The sequence below is a fragment of the Gymnoscopelus braueri genome (genome assembly GCF_963280865.1).
Source record: "Gymnoscopelus braueri genome assembly, chromosome: 10".
In the NCBI taxonomy this organism is placed as follows: domain Eukaryota; kingdom Metazoa; phylum Chordata; class Actinopteri; order Myctophiformes; family Myctophidae; genus Gymnoscopelus; species Gymnoscopelus braueri.
In genome coordinates, this window is record NC_137611.1 from 11,533,922 (window position 1) to 11,548,122 (window position 14,201).

At 40.1% G+C, this 14,201-nt stretch overlaps 1 protein-coding gene across 4 annotated transcripts in view; it reads left to right on the plus strand.

The window, feature by feature from the left end:
* Window positions 1-838: 838 nt before the first annotated feature.
* LOC308094207 (protein RoBo-1-like) overlaps window positions 839-14,201 on the plus strand; it is a 21,879-nt gene continuing 8,516 nt past the window's right edge. Inside the window, exons 1-7 of one of the 4 annotated variants that reach the window (XM_080440717.1) lie at window positions 839-978; window positions 1,133-1,234; window positions 4,976-5,119; window positions 5,270-5,422; window positions 7,067-7,186; window positions 7,344-7,493; window positions 7,533-8,490. In XM_080440717.1, the coding sequence (XP_080296843.1) occupies window positions 1,189-1,234; window positions 4,976-5,119; window positions 5,270-5,422; window positions 7,067-7,186; window positions 7,344-7,493; window positions 7,533-7,615 (696 nt within the window). In that variant the 5' untranslated portion in view covers window positions 839-978; window positions 1,133-1,188 and the 3' untranslated portion in view covers window positions 7,616-8,490. Of the gene's footprint in view, window positions 979-1,132; window positions 1,235-3,617; window positions 4,763-4,975; window positions 5,120-5,269; window positions 5,423-7,066; window positions 7,187-7,343; window positions 8,491-14,201 lie in introns of those variants that run through there. The other 3 variants (XM_080440715.1, XM_080440716.1, XM_080440714.1) reach the window with 3 other exon arrangements.

The window sequence follows — 14,201 nt, forward strand, 5'->3', positions numbered from 1 at the left end:
GTCCATGTAATTTTCTTAATAGGCTACTTTGTTTGAACAACAGTGAGTGCTCTCTCCACTGGGAGAACTAAACTTCACACTGTGGTCAAATCAGGTGAAAGTGTGCATGTGACGTTGCTTCCTTCCCGTTCTGGACTTGTTGTTGAGCTACTGTAAACACTACTGCACGCACTTACGCACGCACACATACACACACACGCACGCACACACACACAGATGAGTCACTGTTTCAAGAATATTTGGGGAGTGGTGCTTTATACTAGCTGCAGGGAGAGTGAGGGGAGTGGACAGAAACAAGTCTGGGTATACAGAAGCGCCACGCCCATTAATGTAATCTAAAACCAGAGTGTAGAAGAGAGAGTAACGTCACGCTTTGATCTCGCCGTAAAGCGGGCCTCTATGGGCTATAGTTCCAAACATTGGAACTATGTCATTGACGTAGACAGAGCACTTCCGCATTCCATTCTTACAATGGAAGTCGACGCTACTGTCATTACTCTCTTTCTAAATTACTCTGTCTAAAACCATACTGTGTTGCCATGTTGGATTATTATAAGCAACTTTGGGCTTATTTTTCTGTAAAGTTGCTTGTAAAAAATTGGTACTTGCGGTTATTATTATTTAAACCGGTGGTTCTCAAATATTTTCATGAGAATGTTTTGTGCCAGGGAGGGGAGCAATGTGTTGTTAGAATGTTTCAAAAAATATTCCAAATATTCCAAGAGAGTTTTTGAAAATAGCAGATGCAGGTTTAAAGTGCTTCTTTTGGGCTTGTTTTCCTAGACCATGGTTGGTTGCTTATTTCTCTCACAAAATCTGGCATCACTGCTTAAAACGCCTGTATTAGGGCGCAGCAAGCGCAGCAGCATATTCTTTGATATGAACTGATCGGAAACAGACATAAGAAGACATCTGATGGTGGTATCTCCTCGTTTCTTATCACCACTATTATCACCAACTTACCGACGGAGTGTTGATGTGAGTGTTGATATAGCTTATGTCTTTAATCTTATTTATCACTTTAGTTTATTTCATCTTATGAACTTAAGTTGTTTATTTTGGCAGAGCAAATTAATGACCACATTTTGTCTCCATCGGTCCCTGCCAATACATCTATGGCCTGCATGAACAGAGAGCTGTAACCCTACCTAGTCGTACAAGTTGAACCTCTCAGTCCAGAAGAACATCATGCATTTGGTCATGCTGATCATTGGGGTCACACTTTTCCCTAAAGGTAAGTGTGTGTGTGTGTGTGTGTGTGTGTGTGTGTGTGTGTGTGTGTGTGTGTGTGTGTGTGTGTGTGTGTGTGTGTGTGTGTCGTGTGTGTGTGTGTGTGTGTGTGTGTGTGTGTGTCGTGTGTCGTGTGTGTGTGTGTGTGTGTGCATGCCTGCGTGCGTGCGTGCTTGCTTGCATGCGTGTGTGTGCGTGTGCGCGTGTGCGTGCGTGTGCGTGTGCGTGTGCAGTATTGTGAACAGTAGCTCAACAAGTCCAAAACGGGAAGGAAGCACCGTCATGCACACTTTTGACCTGATTTGACCACAGTGAAGTTTTTGTTCAACCAAATATGTCTTAATACATTATTTGTCCTCTATAATTAAAATGTAAAATTATAATATTGTATTTACTTTAGAAATAATCACAAGTTAATGATGTCATTTGTCCATGTGTGGTCTTAGCCCTATGGAATTTATGTAATGCATGCAAAAACAACTTAATATTTCCTAAGGTTAATATGAGCATCAAATCAATATTTTAAATATTATTTTTTTCACATGCATTCCATAAATTCCACAGGGCTAGACCACACATGGACAAATGACATAATGAACTTGCTATGGCATTGTCCCTATTGAGTAAAAGATGAACTGTTTCTAAAATAAATATTTAGGGTGTTTAAAGATTTATTTCTATTATTAGTCAGGGATCCTTTACGTGGAAAATTACGTGGAATATACGGTATTGAGATATCTAAACAGTACAGTGTGTGTGTGTGTGTGTGTGTGTGTGTGTGTGTGTGTGTGTGTGTGTGTGTGTGTGTGTGTGTGTGTGTGTGTGTGTGTGTGTGTGTTTCCCCCTGCAGAGACATGCATGTACCTCTTCACAGTAGTTTATGTCTAGGCATTAAACCAGCATTAAATCATCTGCCAAGATCAAGATAACCAAGTCTGTTTTAAAATATTTATAAGCATGCATTGCATAGCTACTTAATATTAATTTTGTCATTCCAGATCTATATTATATTTATATTTTGTTTTATTTTACCTTTATTTACCCAGGGAAGGTATGCTGAGCAATTGTTCTTTTTCAGCAATACCCTGCTTCACACTCACACTGACACTAGCCTCGATCTCCAGGCTTTTATTGCTTAGTTTTGCTAAAAAATAAAAGCCTGGCCCAACCATAGCCTGTACTGGGTATGAGGAAGTGTTTCATTTCCCAACCAACCAGAGTGCAGTGGGCGTCGCTCGTAATGTTGTGTTAACGGGGCGGGGGTTGACGGACAGATCGGTGAACCAATGGGATCAGCCGCAATCTCTCGCCGGCTATATACACCCGCCCCTCTATACACGAAATCAGGAGCGTTGGGGCAGACTACACTGACACAGACACACAAGGTGTTAAAAGTCTGCCCAGCTGATTAATTTAAAAACACTCGATTTCAATGTATGAATTTCACATTACTATCTACTGGTGGGGCCAATAACATTTTAGGAAGGAGACATAAAACATAAAAAAACATAACATGCGACGAACTGCTGTGCACTTTGAAGTGGAGAGAGAGAGAGAGAGAGAGAGAGAGAGAGAGAGAGAGAGAGAGAGGAGAGAGAGAGAGAGAGAGAGAGAGAGAGAGAGAGAGAGAGAGAGAGAGAGAGAGAGAGAGAGAGAGAGAGAGAGAGAGAGAGAGAGAGAGAGAGAGAGAGAGAGAGAGAGAGAGAGAGAGAGAGAGAGAGAGAGAGAGAGAGAGAGAGAGAGAATATCTTGAAGAGACATAGTATTCATATCTTGAAGTACCATGCAGGATGTTGGCACCATAGGATACTTGCGGGGCAAGTATCCTATTTAAATACTTCCCAGCGCCAACCCCGCAAGATTTGCGATGGGATCTGCGGGTACCGCGAGGTTCTGCTGCCGCTGCAGGGCTCTACTCTCGGCGTTGAGTCCTGTGAAATATCCTGCAGTGTGTGATCCCTTATTGGCGATATAGTGTGAAAACCACAACGATACAGAATGACAGACGATTTCAAGAAAGAGACTCGTGTAGTGTGAAATGCTTAACGATCAGATCAAGTCCTACACTGGACCTGTCTGCAGCGTTCGACACGGTGAACCATCAGATCCTCCTCTCCACCCTCGAGGGGATGGGTGTCTCAGGCTCTGCACTCTCCCTGTTTGCATCCTACCTGACGGGTCGCTCCTACCAGGTGATGCTGAGAGGGTCTGTGTCAGAACCACACAGGCTCACAACTGGGGTTCCCCAAGGCTCGGTTCTGGGTCCTCTTCTTTTCTCTCTCTACACTACATCTCTGGGTGCTGTCATCCACTCTCATGGCTTTTCCTACCACTGCTATGCCGATGACACCCAACTAATCCTCTCATTCCCCCCCTCTGATACCCAGGTGGAGACACGCATTGCTGCTTGTCTGGCTGACATCTCGGAGTGGATGTCGACAAACCACCTGAAGCTCAACCTGGACAAGACCGAGCTGATGTTCCTCCCGGGGAAGGGCTGTCCGCATCGAGACATGGCCATCACCATTGATAATGCTGTGGTGACCTCAACTCGGACTGCGAAGAATCTGGGTGTGACCCTGGACGATCAACTGACGTTCTCGGCAAACATCGCATCAGTGACGAGGTCCTGCAGATTCCTGCTCTACAACATCAGGAGGATTCGCCCCTTCCTCACGGAGAAGGCAGCCCAGGTGCTCATCCAGGCTCTCGTCATCTCCCGCCTGGACTACTGCAACTCCCTCCTTGCTGGTGCTCCGGCATCCGCCATCAAACCCCTGGAGCTTGTTCAGAAAGCTGCGGCTCGTCTGGTGTTCAACCGCCCCAAGTTCTCCCACACAACCATCCTTCTCCGCTCTCTACACTGGCTCCCCGTAGCGGCTCGCATCCAGTTCAAAACCCTGGTGCTAGCCTATAGGGCAGTGAAAGGAACAGCTCCTTCCTACCTCCGGGCTATGGTCGATGCCTACACCCCTGCCCGACCACTTCGGTCTGCCACCTCGGGGAGACTGATTGCCTCGTCACTCAAGGGTCCTTCTGGCCGATCCACACGGTCACGACTCTTTTCTGTTCTGGCCCCACAGTGGTGGAATGAACTTCCCACTGATGTTAGGACAGCAGAGTCACTGCCCATATTTCGCCGCAGACTGAAAACCCACCTCTTCAGGAAACACTACCCTTCCTCTCTGCCTGACCTACTTGTTGTTAACTAGTTGTACGAACGGTTGTTTTCTATTGCTGTATTGTTTATTGGATTATTGGATTGTTTATTGGATCTTGTTTAGTCGATACACTTATTTGTTTTAGCTCATGCTCATTTGATTTAGCTATTTTGTCTCATCTGTTTAAGGAAATAGGTAGCTGATATATTGCACTTTTACCTTAGCGCTAGGTATACTCTTGGTTGCTTGTTTTTGCAGAAAATGCACTAAAGACTTCTGGTGATTAGTAGTTTTCGTTCCCTACCTATGTTGAATACACTTATTGTAAGTCGCTTTGGATAAAAGCGTCTGCTAAATGACTGTAATGTAATGTACAGTGTGTACCTGCCCTAAACATCAAAACAATCTGCTTTTCAGACTGTCACTCACTTGTAAAAATCTAAGCCATGTGTTGTTAAGTTTTGAATCATGACCATATGTATAACATACACACATTACAATAATCATGGGACCTTGATTGAAACATATTTTATTTTTTCGTTTAGAACTGTAACTTGTGATATTTTCTGCCTGTTGTCTTACAGCCAATGCCCTGAAATGTTATGCATGTGGGCAAGGAGGAGCCAAAGAACGCTGCAATAATACACAACAATTTTCGGAACTAGGGAAAGAAATGGACTGCCCTGGATCCTATCAATGTGCTGCATTTACAGTAGTACGAACTAACCGTAAGTGATATCCTATCGACTATCCTGTGCTTTTTATCTTGTAAATTAAAACTCTGTTATAGATTACAAAGTCACCTTTGAGTTATCTTGGGCAGACCTTGTATGATGAAGACATTATTAGTTTGAAGATAATATTTTGTTTGTTTTCAGTCGTACCGTCCCCCAGTGGTGTGGTACGTAATAACAAGAATTGTTTGCCAGCTGATCAGTGCGTTAGTGGCACAGTGACCTTTGGTGACATAAGATTTTATGAGAACGTCAAGTGCTGTTCCACTGATCTCTGCAATAATGACTATAGAGGTGGTAAGTACCATACTGTCTTCTAAATGACATTTAAATACAATAACCAGTGTACAGCATGAAGAAGAATACGTTCTGTACATGTATGCATTGTTTATTAAATGATATGGGAGAACAATCTGGTTTTGGTTTGTATGCTTGTTTATTCTTCATACTTGATGGAAAATCTGAAACATACTGCAATTAAATGAATGCAATAAGGGTGAAAACTATGCAGAGACATAGAACATGTCTTGTTCTATGTCTATGTCTAGAAACTGTTGGTTATGTAGTTTTGACGGCTATACTAAATTATATGATATAATATTAACTATACTTCTCACAACAACTATATACCGTATATACCCTTACCAGTACATATCCTGTATTTCAGTCTTATTGTTGTTGCTGCTATGCAGTGGTGTAAAGTAACTAACTAACTAAGTACTGTACTTAAGTACGATTTGAGGTATTTTTTACTTTACCGGAGTATTTCCAATTTTCAATACTTTTACTTCTACTCCACTACATCTCAGAGGCAAATATTGTACTTTTACTCCGCTACAATTATTTGAAAACTTTAGTTACTAGTTACTTTGCAGATATAGCTTATTATATTATAAAACATGAATTAACCACTTTAGACCCATTTTATACCTATTTGGAAATAGCCGATCTACAAGCTCACAACACGTCGCATTGCGACACGTTGTGAGCTTGTAGATCTGCTATTTTCAAACATTTAGTACTTTTACTTTTGGTACTTTAAGTATATTTTGATGCCAATACTTTGTACTTTTACTCAAGTAATATTTTGAACACGGCCTTTTACTTGTAACAGAGTATTTTTATGTTGTGGTATTGTTCTTTTTACATAAGTAAAATATCTGAGTACTTCTTCCACCACTTCTTCCACCACTAAGGTCTCTTATCTTATCTTAGTATATAACGTATTATTATTACATTACAGCGGCCAGCGGGGACTGGAGCAAGGTTTTTTAGACGATTAATTACTGCTATTCTGTCACAAGATCAAGAAGAATGTAAAATACCAAAATTACTTCTTTAGGAATGATGACAGTTTGTTGTGTTCTCTGCTGCTCCCAACAAAAACATTTAAACTATGACCTGTGCTATGATTAGAAGTGCCTTCAGTAGCTACAATACATTTTTGTTTATTACAAGATATCACAAAACAGTATGCAAGATCTCACAGAACGGTATTCAAAGTCTTTTCACCCATCTTTTTAATTTGTTTTTTTATCTCCCATATTATGTCCCTTTATGGTAAATATAAGTTTATGTTAAGTTTTAAATGTAAAATTTGTTCTTCAATTAGGCAGACATAAAATGGAAGAAATAGGTGTTTATTATTGAAATTAATTAAATATTGATTTAAATAAATCAAATTTCAAACAAGGTTAAAACGGAATGCACCGATTAGATAAAAATATCTTAGTCATAACATGTAAATATAGTGTCAATCGTAGAATCAAAACAAAGTAAGAAATTAAATGTATTGGTGACACATGTAGGTTTGTTTAGCCACTGTGTCCTGTGGGTTGTCTGCAAGTTGAAAATATGTATGTTGTTTTGTTGTATGGTGTTCAGGGTTTGAGGCATCGTTATGAATAATTTTATAATTATATCAAAATGTAAACCTTACAGATAATCTACTGAGCGGTATTAAGAATGGTAAGAAGTGCTACACTTGCACAGATCCACAGAACTGCAGCGACACACAGAAGACATTATCGTGTCTAGGGAATCAGACACGCTGCATGTCAGGTAAATCAGCCTATGGCTTCAGGCGACTGCCTCTCCAGTTTAGCAAATATTGTGTTTAATTGTACACAGTCCTCAGCTCAGAAGAATGCTCAAACGTTTTTTTTTGTTTTATTGGAGTATGAAGCACAGACAGTAATATGTGTTTTTGTGTTCACAGTGCTGGAACATAATGGAGGCCAAAACATGACCCTGATTGGCTGTGCCACACAGAGCATGTGTGGAAATAAGCAAGCCCTCCTGAACATGTTCATTGATGTTAGCGTGTCCAAAGATGCTAAAATCAGCTGCTGTGAAGATGACTTGTGCAACAGTGTCAAAATCACAAGCGTCACAAAACCACAAAATCACAGTGTCAAAATCACAAACACTGTTAATCCTAGAATACTCCTGATCCTGGTAGCTTCATTGATGTTAGCCACCTGGTCCTAGTAGCAACAGTGCATGTTATGTATGTCTTGCTCATTTTATTTGGCTATTTGTCTCATCTGTTTAAGAAAGTAGGTAGCTGATATATTGCACTTTTACCTTAGCACTAGGTATACTCCTGGTTGCCTGTTTTAGCAGAAAATGCACTTAAGACTTCTGGTGATTAGTAGTTTCGTTCCCTACCTATGTTGAATGCACTTATTGTAAGTCGCTTTTGATAAAAGCCTGGCCCTCGACGGTCGAGATGGGTTTTTGATGGTGTTTCTTTTTTTGTGTGGCATTTTTACCCTGCTGTAGCTTGTATTCTTGCTACTTGAGTTCCCCAGCCAGAAGATGAGACAAGAGAGAGTCATCCTTCAATGTTTATTTTCAACAGGCCTGTGTGTACTCTATATAGCATGCCTAGAGAAGTCCAAAGATTACAGATCTTTCCTACATTAATTATACAGCGGCCGCGGTACAAAAATTATGTGATGTGAAGTCTTTTGCAAACACATACTGTATACATCCAATTTCACTTGTTTATCCTGTATCCTGTATGAGTTCTCTATCCTGATTGGATAAAATTGGTATCCCGACCTAAAAATGCATGTTCTGTTTACTAAAGAACTGTAGAGACGGGGGAGACCCCTGTTAATGAACAAAAACTCTATAGCAATTTTTACTATCAGCATATAGTTATCTAACACCTATCTTAGCTACAGAAAATCACTTACTATACCTTTAATGCCTATACAGCAAGTCTGGGCACATCACATACTGTAACCAAACGCTGAGAGAACAGCTTACCACACAAAGGCTGCAGGTCAACTGAAGCATGAGCCTGTTCTTTAAAAAAAGTTTGCATTTTCTAAATAAAAGTCTTTGTTGCATTTTTATTTGTTTTATTGTATTCTATCTTATAATTAGATTTTTACTTGACAGTTTTCCCCCCTTATGGCTGTATTATTGCTATTATAAAGCACATTGTAGCCCAGTTTCGAAAAACATAAATAAAGTTTATTATTATCTGCAACAGGCACACCTCATAGTTGGTATAGTGTAAATATTGAATAACAACTAGCGCTACATTTGAACTATAGTTTGTAATTTAGTGACGTGTAAATCTCAATTTAGACAACTAGATTTAGTACAGACTTGCACACAACTGGTGTAACTGTTGCCATGTCATTTTGATCCTTTTCATAAACAATTAGATGCTAGTCATATTGGTATGAGGTAAGAGGACGGTTATCCCATCATTCTAATGTTACATCTAAAGGTCTATGATTAACACAGATAAAATGTCATTTCTGGTTCGGCAAAAAGAGACGATGAGACAATGTTGTTTATTTTCAACAGGCTTGTGTGTACCAGAGGTGGAAAGTAACGGAGTAAATTTACTTGAGTGCTGTACTTAAGTACATATTCTGAGGATCTGTACTTTACTTGAGTATTAGATTTCTTTGATACTTATTACTCTTACTCGAGTACATTTTCAAGACAAATATTTTACTTTTACTCGAGTAGATTTCAAGGAAGGCTGAAAAGTACAAGTTACTTTTAGGTTCGCTGGTTGTTGTTTTTTCCCCCTAAAATACAATTGGGTGTGTGTGTGTGTGTGTGTGTGTGTGTGTGTGTGTGTGTGTGTGTGTGTGTGTGTGTGTGTGTGTGTGTGTGTGTGTGTGTGTGTGTGTGTGTGTGTGTGTGTGTGTGTGTGTGTGTGTGTGTGTGGGGCATATTACACAGTGCATATTATCGACCTGGTGACCTATGATGACATGTCAATGTTTCTGGGAAGTCAAGAAATTTCACAGAAAAGGAAGTTAGAATCTCAAGAAGGGGAAGTGTACCGGATTGCCTGATGGAGTCATCATTATTAGGAAATGTGGCCATATAATTGGAAAGTTAAGGAGCCCAGAGGGCTTGGGTTTAAAAATATGAAGAAAAAAAAAGAAAGTCTAAAATTAACTTGTGAGGTGTCTAACTAGGGCAGGGGCTTTCAACTGATTGTGAACCAGGGACCACCACCCTGACTAAGACTCAACCTGGGGACCACTGTTGTGTTGGGAGGGGATATGGGCTAAGATTAGATTTTTTTGGTAACACTAACACTATGCATCCCAGGTCTATAATATATTATGATCAGCTTATAACTCTGTATGATTAGAGTTATAAGAACTAAAATATGCATAACCCTTTATAACACTGTTTCTCAACCACTTGTCCATAGACACATGTTCTTAAATAATGACTGTTAAGGGCTTGATATAATTCATTGCACGATACTATGCGCAACACTTTTAATCAAGCCCTTAATTAACAGTCATTATTTAACTGAAATATAATGCTAGTGAGCAGAGTGTTTTTGAGCGTTTTTGAGAATTTCTCTTACTTCATCCAGCCCTCTATATTAAACTCATGTTAACTGATGAGTTAGCACACACATGCTATTATATGGGCACATTTCCTAATAATGATGGCACAACGAGGCCACACTTCCACTTCTTGAGATTTCAGTTCCCTTTTCTGTGGAAGTTAGTAACTGCTGTCAACAACATTGAAGTGTCATCTTAGGTCATTGAGTGAACAGTTTCTCAACTAGTGGTCCATGACATGATCACGGGTGGTCCATGTTTGTCTCTTCTTGGCTATAGTGGAGTCTCATGTCTCATGTCACTTTCTGGCTCAAACCTTGCCCTGTACATATTTTTCAAGTATGCCAGCATGAAAATACTACTGTCACAGAGAAAAGTAGTTACAAAAGGTCAAATACATTTTGCTTTTACTGCAAGCCTTGGGAATTGTGCCTGACAACTCATGTGTTTCATACATGTGCCTCTTGACAGAGTCTGTGGACATGGCAATGAGCTGATCCTCTTTTGTGGTTAAGCTTGAAGTACTTTTGGAAGCATAAGCGTCCTCAAAGGACCACTGATGATGATGATAATGTCTTTAATTCCTCAAATACAAAGTTACTAAGTTTCTCCAAAAAAATAAATAAATACATTTAAAAGAAAATCTTCACTTTCCTACAATACTGAATGCATGATTAGGGACCACATGCAATACCTCCACGGACCACCAGTGGTCCACGGACCACCAGTTGAAAACCCCTGAACTAGGGGTTTTCAGGGGTTTTGAATCCATTCCAACCATTATGTTTGAGTAAAAATGTCTCCCTGGCCATATAATATTGGTATATTGGTTATTGTTAAGCTGTAATGTACAGCACAGTGTATAATCAATAGTAGGGATTGGGGTGTTGTTGAATTGATTCTATTCTGAAAAATAAATTAAGAAAATATTGCTAAACACTTGATAAGAATGTACACCTACTGTGCACATGCTCAGTGGGATACACTGTCTGCATGTGGGGACTTAAAGGAGAATTTTGGACTAAGGTTTTCTTACCTTTTCTATGACGTTATGATATCTTAGGATGAACGGTACAGTAGAAAAGCCCTCTGGGCTCCTTTAACCCTCGTAGGGTCTTCGTGTTTTAGTCACACCCAGGGCCTTCGGGTCACTTTGACCCGAAGGCCCTGTGTGAAAATTCTAATTTTTTTTAAAAAAACATTTTCACATGTTTAGTACAGTAAATAAGGCAAATAGAAGAAGTTTCATAGAGAACCAAAAATGTTTACATACTTTTAATTCATGTTGAAAATGTTAAACCGGGTCAAAAGGACCCGAGGACCCTACGAGGGTTAAGGAGCCCAGAGGGCTTGGGTGAAAAAAAATTAAAAGTCTAAAATTAACTTGTGAGGTGTCTAACTAGGGATTTTCAGGGGTGCTGAATCTATTCCAAACATTAGTTTTAAGTAAAAAATCAACTCATTTTCCATATAAGAACATAATTTATTACATATTGCAGGAAAAATGTAAAGTAAGAAATGTGCAGTATTGATGAAACCTGGTGTCAATCTTACCCAGCCAACTCCTCATCTTCCTCACTCCTTTTCTCGTCTGCCTGGTTGATGTTCTTGCATTCTCCATTACACTTGCCACAAGCAGATATACACTTGACCCCCTGCTTTTTACAGCAGCACCTACGTGTACAGGCTCCCTCACAGTTGCAGCTGATGAATTTCAGTAGATAGTCCGGCGGGTAATGGGGTCTGTGGTAGGGACTGGTGCATAGCCTTCTCCTCCCGGTTTCCAGCATGTTCAGCATGCTTGCTGAACATCTCAAATCTCAAGTCCCCCAAGTCTTTTGGTGGTTTCCCGTGGTACATGAGTTTGAAGATTCACAGCCGGCTGCGATGATGGCATCTTTCTGGGCTTCGATGTCAAGAAAAACGTCCATGGCTGTCTCGGCTTGGTCCGTCTTGCAGAGTTTTCGTAGTATAGTTGGTTTGCCAAAAAACAAAAATTGAAATAGTCAAACTCATGTACCACGGGAAACCACCAAAAGACTTGGGGGACTTGAGATTTTAGATGTTCAGCAAGCATGCTGCTGCTGGGAATATCAGACCAGAGAAACTGCCCCCGACTACAAGAGCAACAACCCAAGCCCTCTGGGCTCCTTAACTTTGATTGGCTCTCCAGGATTTTCCACGAGGATTTGGGTTTGCATTAATTGAGAGATGATTCTAGACACCTATAAGAACACATTGGTGAAGTACAGCTATAGCTATTGGTAGTACATTTTTTCACAGATGGTCCAAACATCTTGCTAAAATTCCCTAACTACATGGAATGCATGCATACAGTAGCAAGTGTTAGCAAAGCACTAATCTTAGCTCTAATCTCACCCAACACAACAGTGGTCCCCAGGTTGATTCTTAATCAGGGTGGTGGTCCCTGGTTCACAATCAGTTGAAAACCCCTGCTTTAGAGAGTTTAAAACTATAAATCTCACTGGAGTTTAGGCTAGCACATAGGTGTACCAAAAAATCCTGAAGGGGGCGTCAACAAGTGTCTTTTGGTAGCGGCGGCCATTTTGGGAGGATTGGGGCTTAGGGTTGAGGGTACATAAACAGCTTGTAAACAGTGACCCGGCCGTGTTCTTTTTTTTTCTCACAGTCACGATGGTGAGGACTTGCTCAGTTCATAAGTGCCATAGCAGGTCGGGTCGGGGTAATGTGGTAGATAAAGCAGTACAATTTGTCAGCTTTCCAGCATAGAGGCAACATCACGGAGCTCAAATAGATGGCTTGGATCTCAGCTGTACGACGCATAGAATTAACGTTCAACAACCTGCCCAAGTAATTAGCCGTGTTTGTTCACTTCACTTTCTCAAAGGTATTTTTTTTTTACCAAAAATATGAAACTGCAATTTTTTCTCTGCTAACTGAAAGTACCTAATGTAACTAGGATGGTCCAGAGTGTTAGTGACTTTTTTTTCCTCTCTAACGCACTGACAGGCGCGCTGCTCTGATCATAGACCGAACGTTCCACTACCGTGCGAGGTCTCCAACTTTAATAAAAATAAACAAAGCTATTTTGCTACTTACCGAAACTTTCAACAACACAAAACTGCCTTTGTTTCGGTGAATAGTGAAATAGTTTTGTTTATTTTTTTATTAAAGTTGGAGACCTCACACGGTAGTATCAGCGCGCCTGTCAGAGCGTTAGAGAGAGAAAAAAGTCACTAACACTCTGGACCACCCTAGGCTATTCTAGTCTAGTTACATTACCTAGTTATTTTTAGTTAGCAGAGACAAAATATCAGTTTCATGTTTTTGGTAAAAATGTACCTGACGTGAAAAAAAAAAAAAATGACGTGAACAAACACGGCTGTACTTGGGTAGGTTGTTGAACGTAAAATCTTTGTGTGGTACAGCTGAGATCCAAGCCATACTACGTCTCTTGAACAGTGGTGGAAAGTAACTAAGTACATTTACTCAAGTACTGTACTTGAGTAATTTTTTTAGGTATTCGTGCTTTACTTGAGTATTTCCAATTTCCAATACTTTTACTTCTACTCCACTACATCTCAGAGGCAAATATTGTACTTTTACTCCACTATTTGAAAACTTTAGTTACTAGTTACTTTTCAGATATAAATTATTATATTATGAAACATACATTAACCACTTCAGCCCTATCTTATACCTCGGCTATTTGAAAATAGACGATCTACAAGTTCACAACGCGTCGCATCAAAACGCGTTGTGAGCTTGTAGATCTGCTATTTTCAAATAGTACTTTTACTTTTGGTACTTTAAGTATATTTTGATGCCAATACTTTTGTACTTTTACTCAAGTAAATTTAGAATCCTGGACTTTTACTTGTAACAGTAAAGTATTTCTACATTGCAGTATTGGTACTTTTACTTAAGTAAAACATTTGAGTACTTTTTCCACCACTGCTCTTGAATAAATTGTTAGTCTCACACTGTATTCAATCTTGAAGAGGAGAGCTGCGACATGTGAACAGCTTTCTCATAGACCAGCCACACATGTGCAGTGTGCACTGATCACTATGTATTCGGCAAAGAAGTTAATGTTTACAAACACAAACCACCGTCACTCTCTAGTCTTAAGCGCGTCTCTATGTACCGTCCCCCAAAGGGCTGGAGCGTCGAAAAAGGGGGCGTGGCTAACTTTTGGTGACGCGACGTTGTTACACCTAATTTAGCTTTAGCACATAGCAGTGACATAT